Source organism: Dipteris shenzhenensis, chromosome 30 (genome assembly GCF_047967505.1).
Source record: "Dipteris shenzhenensis isolate YYH24624 ecotype China chromosome 30, Dip_SZ_1.0, whole genome shotgun sequence".
Taxonomy (NCBI): domain Eukaryota; kingdom Viridiplantae; phylum Streptophyta; class Polypodiopsida; order Gleicheniales; family Dipteridaceae; genus Dipteris; species Dipteris shenzhenensis.
In genome coordinates this window covers 5,927,787-5,944,119 of record NC_141625.1, presented here as the reverse complement: position 1 = coordinate 5,944,119, position 16,333 = coordinate 5,927,787, and the positions used below count along the sequence as shown (strand labels likewise).

Genomic DNA, 16,333 nt, shown 5'->3' with positions numbered 1-16,333 from the left:
GGGATAGCAACAGGGACGGAGTTGGTATCCTTGGCCACCATGACTACTTCAGCCACAAGAACCTCGACGTGAGAGCATGGCATATCCGGGATGCGAAAGTCTTGGCTATCATTGTGGGTACGACGGTGGACGTTGTGCTGCCGCATATACAGATGACGGATACTTCTTTTGAGGTCTGGACGACTTTGAGGGATATGTACGAGTTCAACAATGAGGCAAGAATCTTGGACCTCGAGACAGAGTTGTGCAGCATAAGTATTGATGAAGGGCAATCGGTACAAGAATACATCACCAAGATGAAGGTGGTGCGGGATCAACTGGTGGCAATTGGTCAAAGGAGGAGTTGGACTAGGATGGCAAGGCTGTGTTGGGAATGCTCCCCCGGAGCTACAGTAGTTTTGTGACTACGATGATTGAAGGGCACAGGGCGGCGCCGGTGACTTTCAAGGAGCTGGTTCCACTGCTACTGCAGAAAGAAGCTCGGGAAAAGAAATATGATGGTTCTTACATGGATGACAAGGCCCTGATAGCTCAGGACAAGAGCAAAGGCAAGGGCAAGGGTAATCCTGGCAAAAGCAAGCCCCAAACTGACGAAAGAGTCGAGACTCTTCAGAAGAAGACAACAAGAAGAAGAGAAAGAAAGAGAAGAAGTGCTTCTAATGTGATGAGCCATGACATTTTTTGAAAGATTGCAAAAAGAAGAAGGCTGATTAGAAGAAGAAGGGTGAGAGTTTAGAATCAATGGAGTCAGCTCATGTGGCGATAGGGGAAGTTTTTTTGGTGGCCACTTCCTGTGCTGCTGAGATTAGACATGGACCCCGGTTTTATTGTTAGGATGTGAGACATTGAGGAATGGTCATAAAAGGAGTCAGGATCTTTTGTGAAGGTGATGGACATCGACTAGTGCATGGAATCATCTAGGTGGTTGGTTGTTGTTCTTGAAGCATAGGGGGATTCTTCTACAGGACCTGAAGACTCAAGGTTAGACGGTGACTGTGACTTAGAGGGACCAACAACACAGAACTACAGTTGGAGCTTGACGGTCCAGGTAATCTGGATTTGTGCTTGGGATCTGATGTCTCGGGTATTGTGTTGGGTTGGAGACCTAGCCAGATGGAGGACGGGTTGACCTGAGAGCTTGGTGCTTGGAGGACTTCAGGCTGTTCACCCATCATGATGGGGACATGTGGAGGATGCTAGTACCTGTAGAGCTTGAGTTCAAAGGCGGGTTTGTGGCTGGAGGTGGTGGTGCCATCAGGTGCTGCCAAATATGGACCTGTGTACTAGATTGGTGTGCGCAAGCGAAATTGGACCCGGCGGAGCGGGAGCCATTGGTTGAAAAGCCAGAGAAGGACTATGACGACATCGGACCATTCCAGAGGGCTGACATTGGAGCTATTGGAGTACGTGTTGGTGTGGGGCTAGGACAGATGGGTGAGAAGGGTGTTGGAAATGGATAGGTCACCTCCCCGTTTCTAAGAGGAGAGCATTGGGGGGTGAACTTGGGTTACTGAGAGATGGCCACATGGGCAGCATGATGGCTATGATGGGGGCAGGGATCATACAAAGAAAAGGATGATTGAGGGGCTGCCACATGGACAGCAGCAAGGCTGTCATGTAGGCAGCACATCTAGAGAGAAAACAGGCTGGAACAGAAGAGCTGACCTGGTGATGACATCAGCAAGTGTATGGGCAAGGACAGCAGCTTGTACCGAGCTATTGGAGCAGGGGCTGAGGGCTGGAACAGGCCTGAACAGGTGCAGGATCAGCAGGACAGAAGGGGCAGAGAAAGGAGCAAGGGGGGGCTGGCGGGCTGGTTGGGCTGAGCTAACCAGGTTGGTTGGGCCAGCCAACCAAGTCGGCCCACAAACCAGCATAGGGGCTGGGCCCCTGCTTGGAAAAAAGGGCCTAAGGCCTGGTTTATGAGCCCCTTTGGGGCGCTTGTTGTAAGCAGCAAAATCGGCCAGGGAGGGGCTGATTGGGTCGGCCATTTCCCCCTCTCCTGGTTGGTCATCAAAACCAGCCTCCAAACTAGCCTGGTGAAGCCTGATCTCCAGCAAGGAACCCTAGTGTGTGTGCCCTGGCTGGTTTACCCTGTGAATATTTACTGAGAAAGGATGAATATCTTACGCCTCTTTCTGGGTGGGCACACCCACACAACAGCCCTCACTCACTCTTAACATGGACCACAAGGTCTGAGTATCACTTTGGAACTTATTTATAATGCTAACCACTAAATCACCCCAAAGGTGAACCAAGGATATGATCCTTATTTCATCATTTTTTCTAAATTTATTAATATGTAGGTCCAATATTCTTGACTTCGATTTGTGGTTTCATAACACCCACACACAACAGCCCTCACTCACTCTTAACATGGACCACAAGGTCTGAGTATCACTTTGGAACTTATTTATAATGCTAACCACTAAATCACCCAAAAGGTGAACCAAGGATATGATCCTTATTTCATCATTTTTTCTAAATTTATTAATATGTAGGTCCAATGTTCTTGACTTCGATTTGTGGTTTCATAACATGCTATGGTTGGTGTCTTGTAATTTTATGTAGATGATTATTGCTATAGTGTATTACTCTTTCCTTCCGATGGGGAGCCCTTGAAAGTCTATAGCCTGTGAAATGAGTTTTTATTAATAAATTGACTGCCTTGAGATGTGTTGCTAGTTTGTAAATATATGGTCTTTTACACATTTATGATATAGTCTTGTAAACACTAAAATATCATGGCTAGTTTTACGTCCAATGAGCTGAGCAAGTTTAAAGAATATTGCTGATAAATTGAATCTCTCTTTTTACTTGAGAAAAAAATTGTGTTCTCCTTTGGATGTTATGCTCACGATCCCATGATGTTAGACCTAGCCTTGGTTATAGCCTTGTAGGTTTGGTAATTCTAGTTCTAGTTATTTTGGGAGACTCAGTTCACTTGGTCAGTGTCTGACTTCTAGTACGAGTCCTACACTCGTCCTACACGAGGGTTAGTCATTATTATGACTTGCACTTTCTGTTGGGTGTTGGAAGCAATGGAAGCTCAAAAATGGAAGCACAAAGGAGAAAAACGAGATGGTGTAATAGATTGCTACAAAACTAGTGTGGAGGCTCAAGGGAGAGCCAACATAACAAAACCCTAGGGCTAATGGCCCTAACTGGACTAAGTGTCCTACCTGACCTAGATGGTACATAAACTAACTGTACCAATTAGATAGCCCATGAGATAGCCTACAAACCCCCCTCCATGGTATGGGCTGAAGTATCTTGGACATGGCTCGTGATACCTAAATAGCTAGTGTCATGGTTGCACATGTTCGTTCCTTAGGATATCGCAACCTATGACTGTACAGAGTACAACAGATTAAGTTACAAAAGAGACTAAGTTTAAAGCTTGTCGAAAAGCCTCAAACTTAGGTCGAGGTAGAGCCTTTGTAAAAAGATTTGCCAAGTTGTCTTTAGTGGGAACGTAAGACAACTCAATATCACGTGCTGATAATCGCTCTCTGACATAGTGATAGTGAACCTCAATGTGCTTTGTGTGAGCATGGAAAATTGGATTCCGTGCGATAGCCAAAGCACTTTGACTATCAGTGAAGATGACGGTAGGAGCAGTCTGACATGCACAAAGATCTGCAATTAGCTTCCGAAGCCAAACACACTCCACTGTAGCTGTAAAAGCCGCTCTGTACTGAGCTTCACAGCTAGAAGTAGCTAGTCCCTGCTATGCATGATGGAGTTTATGGTTTTCAACCTTGTGAGTGACTATCATGAGATTGAAACTGCAATATGTTGTGTTTTTAGAGGATGAGTTTGGGAATGTTCCTGGATTCATCTAGGTATATGTACTCTGCTTCTTGATGAACCAAGAAACACATGAAATACCAAGCATAAAACAATTGCCACTATGTGACACACGAGTGTCAGAACAACCAGCCCAATCACCATCAGTGAATCCATGCATGACAAGTGAAGTATCAGCTCCATAAAGAAGGCCTAAATGCTGAGTGCCTTTAAGATATCTGAAAACATGCTTCACAGCATGCCAATGGTGCATAGATGGGCTATGCATATATCTGCTCAATTGTGAGATAGCATACTGTTACTTGTAGATCAGGTCTCGTATGGCACAGGTAAATCAAACAACCAACTGCTTGCTGATAGAGAGTGACATCACATGTACCGCTGCCATCCTCAGAAGAGAAGTGAAAACCAGTCTCTAATGGTGTGGATACTGGCTTGGAATCCTCAAACTGAAAATGCTGCAAAAGCTGTCCAATGTACTTGGATTGTGACATTAAAATGCCCCCCTCACTGCTAGCAAATTGAATGCCTAGATAGTAGTGCAGAAGACCAAGCTCAGACATAGCAAATTTCTGCTGCAAATCAATTTTAAAATGTGCAATTTGCTGAGCATGTGTCCCAGTTAAAAGCATGTCATCCACATAAAGGACTAAAATCAGCAAATCTGTCCCACACTTGTGGATGTAAAGGGTAGCCTCTGTAGGGCTGTTTTGAAAGCCAAGTGTGAGCAAATGAGAATGAATTCTCGAATACCAAGCCGAGGTGCTTGCTTCAATCCATAGAGGGCCTTTTACAAGCGGCATACCTTGCTTTCAGAACCTTCAACCTCAAAGCTAGGAGGTTAGGAAACATAGACCTCTTCCTGCAAATGCCCATGAAGGAAAGCTGTCTTAATATCAAGCTGATGTATCTGCCAATGAAAGTGGGCAGCAAAGGCAATAACAATGCGAATGGTAGTGATCCTGGAAGTGGGAGCAAAAGTCTCCTCAAAGTCAATGCCATGCTGCTGAGCATAGTCCTTAGCAACAAGACGGGCTTTGTAATGGTCCATTGAACCATCAACTTTCTGTTTGATCTTGGAAACCCACTTAGTTCCAATGGCATTCTTGCCATAAGGCAAATCACACAACTCCCAAGTGTCATTCTGATGGATAGAATCCAATTCAGCTTGCATGGCCTTCATCCAACAATCATTCTGAAAGGCATCTTGATGACATAATGGCTCTTCATTGCATGTTGTAGCAACCAAAGCATAGGCAACAAAACTAGCATGCTCTTTCCGGACAGCTGCTCTCGTACGGGCTGGCAGAGGAGTGTCTTGTTTGCCGTCTTTTAATGTGTCAAGGAGCCAACAGGGTATCTTTTTAGGCTCCTGAATTTATGCTCTTTCTTGATCAAGAGCCCGGTGCAAATGATCCTGATCAATGATAGGCATATCATGCTGCATTTCTGCATGCACATATGGCTGCAAATGACCAACAGATAGAGGAGGGACAACTGTAGATGGAACATCATTCCGAGCATCAGATGGAAACATCAGATGGAACATCATCCTGAGCATCAGATGGAAACAAAGGCATCAAGCTGTCAAATATGTCTGGGGCATCAACAATGGGCTGTTTATGACAGTCCAACAAAGGCACAGTGGAAGATTCATCAAACACAACCTCCCGGCTGATATAGCTTATAGCCCCTGCTCTCTGAACTATACCCAAGAAAAATGCATTTAACAGCTTTATCATCCAACTTAGTGCGTCTCTGTGAAGGCACATGAGCATAAGCTAAGCATCCAAAAGTCCTCATGTGGGAAATGCGAGACTTACGACCCATCCAAGCCTCATAAGGTGTGATAGTCTGCAAGGCCTTTGTAGGACATCTATTCAAGATGTAATTTGCACACATGACCGCATCCAACCACAACTTATTAGGCAAATGTTTGCCTTTCAACATACATCGGGCCATTTCCATCACTGATCTATTCTTCCGCTCAGCCACGGGATTCTGTTGAGGAGTATAAGGCACTGTGCATCGATGATTAATGCCACGGGAAGCCAAAAAAACAGCAAACTCCTTCGACATGTATTCACCCCCCCCTTGTCTGTATTAATGTGAGCAATGTGCAGCCCACTCTCATTCTCAGCCAAGGCAATAAAGTGCTTGAAGCATGAAGAAACATCATACTTGGATTTCAATGCGAAAATTCAATTGTACCTGGTGAAATCATCAATAAAAGTAACAAAATAGGAGAACAGCAAAAGAAGTGCTCCCACGGGAAGGAGAGCACGTAGAAATGGAGAGAAGCTCACAGCCCGAGGCAAAGGGATGCTAAATGAGAAGGGAAGGGCTCAAAGAGAAGTCTCCGGATCAATTCAGTAGCTCCAAATGGCTCTAAATGCCGGCACGCAGCTCCGAAATGTTGGCATGCAGCTCGAGGCAGCTCCGTACTGCAGCAAATGCTTGCTGACGCAGTCCGTACAGCATTAAATGCAGGTCCGTACAGTTTGGCAGGTCCATACAGTCCGACAAATTCCGTATAGTCTAACAAATTCCGTACAGCCTGACAATTTTGTACAGTCCGTATAGTGTGTACGGGATTCCGTGCAGTTGGGTTTTGCTGCAGAAAAGTGCTCAGATTTGTTCCAAAATGCGTCTCCTTCGCGGTAGCTGCTCCAAAATGCGATCTTCTCGCGTCAGAATGAGATCTTTTGCGACAGAATTGCTTGGAAAGGTCTCAAACACTTGTGGGAGTGTGAAAACCAGCAAGACCAGCAAGAATGAGGGCTCTAGAGGCTGCCAAACAGCTTGGGAAAGCTGTCAATGGGTGAGGGAATGGATTCCCGACTTGCTCTGATACCACTGTTGGGTGTTGGAAGCAATGGAAGCACAAAGGAGAAAAACGAGATGCTGTAATAGATTGCTTCAAAACTGAAGTGTGGAGGCTCAAGGGAGAGCCAACATAAGGGCTAATTGTCCTAAATGGACTAAGTGTCCTAATTGATCTTGATGGTACATAAACTAATTGTACCAATAGTCCTAACTGACTATAACTAGCCCCATAAGGCTCATACCAAGGTATAAGTGGCATCTATGGATAGCCCATGAGATAGCCTACACTTTCACTTCATCTACATGCTTCAACTTTGGCTCCTAAAGTACTTTTGCAAGTGCCGCTTAAAGGAGCATCATGTAGGAATTAGTATATAGATGTTCTTTGTTTGATCGTGGTGACATGGCTGCAAGTTCCTTCAATGTGGTTTCACCGTATTATTGTAGATGGACATCAACAAGTTAATCTACATCTGAGCATTTGTTATCCTTTTGGCTTGGGAGATAGCGTTTTATCCCAACTTTGCTATGCCCTTCAGACTACTGGCAAGAATGCCCGATTCTCAATGCCCAGATCCTGCCATATCTATTGGATCTTCTTCCTTGCAAGAACTCATCTATCCTTTGTAACCAAGGTCGATCTATTAAATCGCTGCTGTTATAGTGAATTTAGTTTCATAGGGATAGATCGTAGAATCTTCAAATACTCATGTGTTTTTTATGTGTTAACACTTTGGCTGAAATAACTAGTTAAATTCTTGTCTCAAATAGCTGGTGGTTTTTGAGGTGTTAAACTTGGATTCAATCAGTCGATAGTTTCTTCTACAAATATTCTTGGAGGCGGTTGATGAGTTGCTCATAATAAGCTCTCGCTTCATCGAGTTGCTGAATAATTCACCTGAAACCTGCAGGGTCACACAGCAGGATTGTTGAATTTAGGGAACACGTGCTACATGAATTCAACTGTACAGTGCTTGCATTCTGTTCCTGAACTCAAATCTGCATTACAGAAGTAAGTGTTTTTCATCGTATGCATATCTCAATTTTGTATTGTTCTTTCTCCGTAAGCACATGGCTGCGAGCTACCTCTGCAAGGTACAGGAATTAAAAGGCATGCATACAAGTACGCTAGTTTACTCATTGGCTGCGAGCTACCTCTAATATTTATTCACAGATCATTTACAGAAGTCCAGTTTTCTTGTGGAACTGAGTAAGTTACTAATTAAGAATAACTGGATGCATTTGATTGCCTTCTTGATTATTGTACATTTCTCATGGCATAGACAATACTGTTGCCTTTAGGAAAAGTGACAGAACTTTGAATGGACTCTTGGTAACTTATCCGCACATATGCATTAGAATGGGATTTACAAATCGAGATGCCAAAGCATGGAGTCTGTGGCATGCATGTTCGGTTTTGTGAATTTGAAAAATTTCGGGAGTTTTTCATTGCTTTGCAGATCCTTGTAGAATACAAAACCGCTGTATAGGGAGGGAGGCAATAATGTTAAGAGTTCTTTTATGTAAGCTAAGGATGCCATTCTCCTGCTCTCCATCCTCCTCCTCCTCGTCTGTGTGTGTGTGTGTGTGTGTGTGTGTGTGTGTGTGTGTGTGTATGTGTGTGTGTGGGTGTGTCAGTCATACAGTTGCTGCCTCGACACCTTCTCCTTATACAAAGACATACTAGAAGGGGGCCCCTAGTCGGCCCATCGTTGGCCACCAAGAATGGATTTTCTATCTACAGCAACAAGTCCGAGAACTAAGTTTACATATGGGAGCTTTAGTAGCTGGAATCCAGGACCTTGAAGGGCCAGGGAAGCAAGCTGTAATTGCTGAGGTAAGGCCGACTTGCAAGGCCTCTCCTCCTACCCCCGAACTGGTGTTGATAGTCAAGGATTTTGTTCAAATAGAGGACGCATGACCTGCAAGGCCTCTCCTCCTACCCCTGAGGAGGCATCCTTGAAGGCTGGTTCAACGAGGACGATAGGTACAGTGAGACTCTCGCTGAATGGCGAGAAGAAGATGAAGACAGAACACCCAACACACGGGGTACACAAATCAAGTTTCTTTGCCAATCCTACAAGCTGAAAGGGACTGAGATATTGATAATAAAAGTGACATTCAGGCTGAGATTAAGAAGCATGAAGCCAGGTGCAGCAATAAACTGTAGATAAGAATAGGAGGCATCTTTGAAGGCTGGTTCAAGGAGGATGATAGGTACAATGAGACTCTAGCAGAAATCAAGGTAGCCACCCCTAGCACTGAATGGGGAGGAGAAGACGAAGAACACTCAGCACATGGAATATACAAATCAAGCTTCTTTGCCAATCCTACAAGCTGAAAGGACTAAGATATGGATAGCTGAAGAACTCACACGAACTCAGCTGAGCATGAAGGCAACGAAATTAGCCAGTCAAGGCTGCTAAGAAGGATGGAAAATGGGTAGTATATTGTGAGCGTGTGAAACTAAAAGCCCTTGGTCTTAAACTGATGTATGGCCGTTTATTGTCTTATTTGTCAAACTACAATGTAGGTACCTTATAAGAACTTGGAGTCACTTTATACACTCCTTGTGAGCTGCCTTGTGCCCTCCTTGAATAGGTGTGCTAGCTGGTTTTTTGCTGTCCTATAGACCTATTGGTCTCCCGTGGACATTAATAGGTTTTCTTTCTCTCTTTCTTTCTTTCACATGGCCCATCAAGTGGTTCCTGTGCCAATGCCTCGTGGAGCATTTGCATGTAATTTTTAATCCATTTCTCTCTATGTTTTTGCGGCTCACTTCATTTTGAAAGACATTCTTCCAATGCAAGCCTCACTTTTACCATCTGAATTGGACTTCTTTTAGTCCATGTAGTATTTCTACTAGTTCATATCTGCCCCATTGTTGCTGAGTTTCAGGACAGACTGAAAAGAAAAATCCTTTTCGACCTCCATTAATACTATAGACACATGTCTATTGACTGCTTTACATGAGTTCATTCTGCTGTTGGATTGTTTTGCATGCTAACATCAGTTTAAAACTTTCACATCGACTTGGATGACGTTCTAAAGGTGCCATTACTGGTGTCACGACTCACAATCCTAGCTTGATGTTATCTACTTTCCTCATGGTGATTAGTGAGAGATGTAATGAGAAAGTATGCGATTTAAGTACTTTGAGTATCTGCAAATTGAGCTTAGTGTACCTAGATTTCGGCCTCGTAAAGGGAAAGTGAATTATTCGTGCTTCAAATATCTAATGATGTACACCTAGCTCAAGTTCTAGCTTTTGGTACCATGCTAGAATATGCAATGGAAAGCTAACCCTCCATTAGATTACACTTGAGAACTATTTGGGAATGGCGAGGAGACAGAGGGAACATCAAAGGGTAAACAGGAACAGAACATCATATGACATGTTATCAAATGACATGGAAATATACTTAAATATGAAAAGAACATCACTTAACCGCTCTAAACTTTCCATTTCAGCTTTAAACTTTAAAAAACACAAAAGAATCCATAGAAAAGTGAAATGTACAGTGATGAAGATGTTTACAATGTGCATAATGAGATAGAGGTATAGATGCCATAATACTATAAATCAGAGAGCATATAAATATCAAAATACAGGAAAAGGAGGCCATGCGTTCGGCTTGCAACCTCGGGCGTGAAGCCCTCCATACAAAACAGGAAAAATTGACTTGAGAGTCAAGTACATGATATATAGAAAAAGAGAGAGTGAGGCAGTCAGTCCTAAAGATCTAAAAGTGGCATAGTGATATAGGCCGCCGCCTCCTCCTCCTCCTGAGCCTCATCATCATGGTATTCGGCCTCATCATCATTCTCATGCTTAGGAGCACCCTCTGCTGCATCACTAGGATCATCCTTGCCAGGCTAGAGTCCAATATATAGTTCAGGAGTGCACTCTACCCTAAACTTGTTAAACAAATGCAAGTTTGTGGAAACCCCAAGCCTGCTTGTCTTTTTAGATGCAATGCCTCCAAAATTGCTCCGCAACAGGCGAAGAGCTTGTGGAAGGGAGAGTGTGAGAGAGCACACACACACACAAGCAGAATAAGCAACAAGAAGTGTGGGGATAAAAGGTATGTGTGTACCTCCCCTAGCACACAATGAAGCTTTTTATATGAAAGGATAAGGTTACAACACTAAGTACGGTGTACTTAGTGTACTTAACAAATAAAGTACTAAGTGTACTTAACTGTACTTGGGTGGCCATAGAGCCTTTACCCCAACAACCTCCCACTTAAAGGCAATATGCCCTCAAGTAAAAAAATAAATGAGGCTCAACCTATACCCATCAACTGTCGGCAATGTGCAAACCGCTCTGCAGGCAAGCCTTTTGTCAACAGATCTGCTGGATTATCATCTGTGTGAATCTTGACAAGCTGAATCAGCTTATCATCTATCACTTCCCTGATGAAGTGATACTTCTTATCAATGTGCTTTGTCTTTGCATGAAAGACAGGATTGTGTGCCAACTGAATAGCACTCTGACTGTCACAATGCAACAATGGAATATCACCTGTAATGCCCAAATCTCCCACTAGCCGAGATAACCATAAGGCCTCTTTGCATGCCTCTGTGGCTGCAATATATTCAGCTTCTGTAGTAGACAAGGCTATGCACTGTTGCATCCTTGACATCCATGACACTGCACCTCCAGTGAATGTATAAACATAACCGGTAGTAGATTTCCGGTTATCGGGATGACCAGCAAAATCTGAATCCACATAACCATGCACCTTTGCATCTCTCTTACCAAAGCATATGCACAACTCCTGTGTGCCCTTCAGGTATCTCATGATACCTTTCACTGCATTCCAATGCTTCTTGCCTGGATTTGCCATATACTTGCTAACCACTCCCACTGCAAACGCAATATCAGGTCTGGTAGCAACCATGGCATACATGAGACTGCCACAAGCTGAAGCATACGGAATCTTGGCCATTTCAGCTTTATCAGCATCTGAGTGTGGGCTGTCCATTGCACTGAGTTTCACATACGGAGGCAATGGAGAACTAAGGGTCTTCCCCCCCTCCATATGAAACCTGTGCAATACTTTGCCAATATATTCGGTCTGAGACAAATACAACAAACGCTGTCCCCTGTCTCTCCGTATCCGCATTCCCAGTATGTGATTTGCATCACCAAGGTCCTTCATATCAAAGGCCTCATGCAATCTTTTCTTAAGGTCATCAAGCTCCTTACGAGCTTTACCAGCAATAAGCATGTCATCCACATATAAAATGAGAATGATTAAGCTGCCATTTGCAGCCCTTTTGGTATATAAGCAGTGATCGTCATCACTTCTCCTGAAACCTTGGGACTTCATGAAAGTATCAAATTTCTTATACCATTCCCTTGGTGCCTGTTTCAGCCCGTAAAGGCTCTTTTTAAGCTTGCATACAAGTGACTCCTTGCCTTTGACTGCAAATCCTTCTGGCTGCTGCATGTAGATCTCCTCATGAAGATCACCGTGAAGAAAGGCTGTCTTCACATCCATTTGGCATAATTCCAAATTCTCACATGCAACCAAAGCAAGTACAATCCTGAGTGTGGTCATCTTAACCACTGGAGAAAAGATCTCATCAAAATCAACACCATACTCCTGCTTAAAGCCCTTGGCAACCAACCTGGCTTTATACCTTGGCTTAGCTCCAAGTGTGACTTTCAATCTATACACCCACTTGCATGGCAGTACCTTCATGCCTTTAGGCAACTGCACCAATTCCCAAGTACCATTTTTATGGAGACTGTCCATTTCAGACTTCATGGCTAGTTCCCATAGCCTTTTATCATGCATTTGCACTGCTTCCTTGTAACAGGAAGGTTCTCCACAATCTGTAAGCATAATAAAATCTGCTCCTGGTACAAATCTGTCTGGCGGTTTCATTTGTCTAGTGGACCTTCTGACCCATTGGTCTTGCTGTCCAACTTGCTGCTCACCTAAAACAGGTTGCTGTTCTAGTAGATCAGGCTGCAGAATTAGGCCTGGGAGGTCTTCCAAAGGTGGCATGTCCCGTAGTACATCTTCCGCCACTGCGGGCTGTCCATTTGGACCTGCTGCAGCATCATGCATTGGCTGATTACGCTGCTGTTGTGGCTGATTTGCAGCCTGCCTGAACTGTACAGGATGTCCCGAGTCATAAATGTCAACCTCTGAAGCATCAGAAGGCTTATCTGCTGCCTTAAACATACATGACTCATCAAATAAGACATCATTACTGCGTATTAGCTTCTTATTCACAGGATCCCATAGGCGGTAACCCATCTCACCACTGTCACCATATCCAAGAAAAATGCATTTAAGAGACTTAGGATCAAGCTTGCTGCGATTTTCTCTGCGTATGTGCACGTACGCAGTGCAGCCAAAGACCCTCAAGTGCTTGTAGGAAGGAGGTTTTCCTGTCCAAAGCTCCTCTGGCACTGTGCCATCTAGTCTTTTATTTGGTGACCTATTGATGAGGTGTACTGCTGTTTTTACAGCTTCAGCCCAAAATCCATGAGGTAAAGCAGCATGTGACATCATAGAGCGAGACTTTTCCTGTATGGTTCTATTCATACGCTCTGCAGTGCCATTTTGCGCTGGATTGTAGGGGGCAGTGAGTTCTCTTTTAATACCTCTAGCATCACAAAATGCATTGAATGCATTAGACATATACTCCCCAACGTTATCTGACCGCAAAGCCTTTAATGTTCTGCCTGTTTGGTTCTCAACCATAGCAAGCCATTTCTGGAACACTGGAAAGACATCACTCTTCAATCGAAGAGGATACAACCACACCTTCCTTGTGGAATCATCTATAAATGTGACAAAGTACCGTGCACCTCCAAGTGAAGGACTAGGCATCTCACACACATCTGTATGCACAAGCTCAAGTTGAGCATCTTTATGTCCTAATCTCCTTTTATGAGGACACTGTAACTGTCTACCATATATGCAGTGCTCACAAAACTTTAAATCAGAAAATTTAAGAGACGGTAAGTAGCCAAGGCGAGCCAATTGCTCCATTCCACTTATGCTCATATGTCCCATCCGGCTATGCCACATGGAAATATTCGGCAGCTCGGTGGCATGAATATCAGCATGATTACATACTTTAGCATGAAGAGTATACATTGTGTCAACCTTAGAGCCTCTGGCAACAACCAGGGCACCTTTGGTGACCTTCCAGAAACCATGACCAAAGCTGGTCACGAAACCTTCATCATCCAACATGCCAGTAGAAATCAGATTTTTCTTGACTTCGGGTACATGCCTAACATTGTGAAGCATAAGCTGAGTACCATCAGCAAATACAAGCCTGACATCTCCAATACCAACAATACTGCATGCATGATTATCCCCTAGAAAAACGACTCCATTACTGCCTGCTGCATATCTTACAAACAATTCTTTGTAAGGTGTAACATGGAATGAGGCACCTGAGTCAATGATCCAAGAGTGCATGTCTGCAAGATCTCCTGCATGGAGAGAATGAGCATCCAAAGTAGAGAGAAATAGAACCTCTCCCTCACTGTCATAACCGTGTGTAGAATGAAGCTCTTCAATCTTCACACTGCTCTTGCCATTGCTTACTGGTACAATTGCTTTTGCATCTGACGCATCAGTATTTTTGGCTTTGTCTCTCTTATCATTTTTCAGTTTAAAGCACTGCTTTTTAGTATGTCCCTTTTTACCACAGTAGTAGCACTCAACATCTTTGTTGGAGCGGGACTTGCTCCTCCCTTTTCCCCTTTCCTGAGATTTGCCTCTTTGCTGACTTCTCCCCCTTGCATTTAAGGCATTGTTAGGCTTTACTGCATCTTGAGCTTTCAGCTTCTGCTCTTCTTGCAAAATCAACCCTGTGATATCTGAAAAACTTATGAAAGTGTTTGCATTTGTTACAGCTGTGGTGAATGTATCCCAACTTTCAGGAAGAGAAATCAAGAGTGCCATACCCTTGGTTTCCTCATCCACCACATATTTTTGATTTGCAAGTTGAGTGACAATTGAATTAAACTCATTGAGATGTGCATCCATGGAGGTCCCTTCTTTCATCTTCAGATTGAAGAACTTGCGCAGCCAATATATCTTTGTAGCTACACTCTGTTGCTCATATGTGTCCTGTAGCTTTTTCCACACACCCCAGGCTGTTTTCTCACCATCCACATTCCAAACAACACTCTCATGGAGTGACAATTCAATTATGGACTTTGCTGACAGATCAGCTAGTGCCCAAGCATCATCAGATGTGCCAGTGGGCTTCACACCTTTGTGTATAATAGGAGCATGAAACTGCCTGAGAATTAGAACATTCAGGACCATCTTTTTCCACATTGGGTAGTTAGCAGCACCCTGTAACTTTTTAATATTGAGAAGAGAAGCTTCCGAGGATGAAGCCATTATAATCAGCAAGAAATATAACCCACACTTAGGTGCCTGACTTCCTGCAAACCAAGTGCACACTTGCACTTGAACTGTGCTCAAAGATCCAATTCCTGCAGCGGAACAAACAGGAACTGCACTTGCACTGTATCTCCCACTTAAACAGAGATTTATCACTGTTTACTGCTTGCTGCAGTTTCTGAACAGCAACTCTGTTTGCATCATTTAATGCACCGTTGTACAACCAGCAAGATTCTGAATTTACAGAAGCATCTGCCCTGCATACACAGTGAAAAACAGCAGTGTACTTTGCACTCTGTACCTCTGTACCGTGACTGAATTCATTCAAAGCTGTTGACACAGGACAGTCCCCGACTGTACCAGAAAGTACAGAATCAGTATTTGACTGTTTGACTGTTCAAAAATGTCAATTTCAAGCTTCCAGACACTTCTAAAACTGTATACAACAGTTTAGAACAGAAATTGGGCAAAAGCCCCTTGACTGGAGGCAAAAAACTCAGAATTTAGAGTGCATAACTGTTTCACTGACAACTGTTAGGCATTTTGTTGCTTCCCCCAGCACTGATAAGCATCCACCTTGCAAAAGCCACAATTAGACTAGCACATTCAGTGCTCAAATCTGCAATGTGTTACTCAATGCATCTTCCACTCCCCGTAGGTCACAAATGCATACGAAATCTGCAAGAATCAAACTCCAATCGGGAGTATAAACGCAATGCGTGCGTGTACAGGCCAATTCTTGGCACTGGCTACAAAAGCCCCTTGATTCTGCAAACAAATGTTGAGGATTTCCTCACACAGTAGGCATAAACGCGTACTGCACTTGCATCTGACCAAATGTGCTCACAATGAGCTCAAAAGGACTGCACCTGTATCTGCAAGTACACGGGTGCGAAAAGAAGGACAAAGTGTACCAGAAAAAATGAAGAAAAGAGGGCTGTCGCTGTCGGAGCTTAGAGGCTGCGTGTCGCAGCGTGCTTCTGAAGGATTTCTCGCGCTTCTGCGAGCAAAAGATGGCGAGTGCTGGCGAAGACGAAGAAGCCGCTGCTGCTGGCGTCGCCTGTGAGCGACGCTGGCGGCCTGATTGGCTTCGCCTGCTGCTGGGCGACCAGGCGCCGCTACTACTGGGGCATCGCCTGTGTGGTGCGCCTGGCTGGGCGACCTGGCGGATGCTCGCCTGTGAGGCGAGTTGCTGGCGTCGCCTGAGTGGCGGCGCTGGCTGGCGTCGCCTGTGCTGGGCGACGCTGGTGGCGCTTGGCGTTGCTGGAGCAGCTCAATGCTGTTGCTGGCGACAAATGCAGCAG

The 16,333-nt window shown here is 44.2% G+C and overlaps 1 protein-coding gene across 1 annotated transcript in view; it reads left to right on the top strand.

Moving 5' to 3' along the window:
- LOC147881646 (ubiquitin carboxyl-terminal hydrolase 7-like) overlaps window positions 1–16,333 on the top strand; it is a 134,663-nt gene that overhangs the window by 26,498 nt on the left and 91,832 nt on the right. The window contains exon 5 of the mRNA XM_087401690.1: window positions 7,548–7,648. Within this exon, the coding sequence (XP_087257816.1) occupies window positions 7,548–7,648 (101 nt within the window). The remainder of the gene's footprint in view (window positions 1–7,547; window positions 7,649–16,333) is intronic.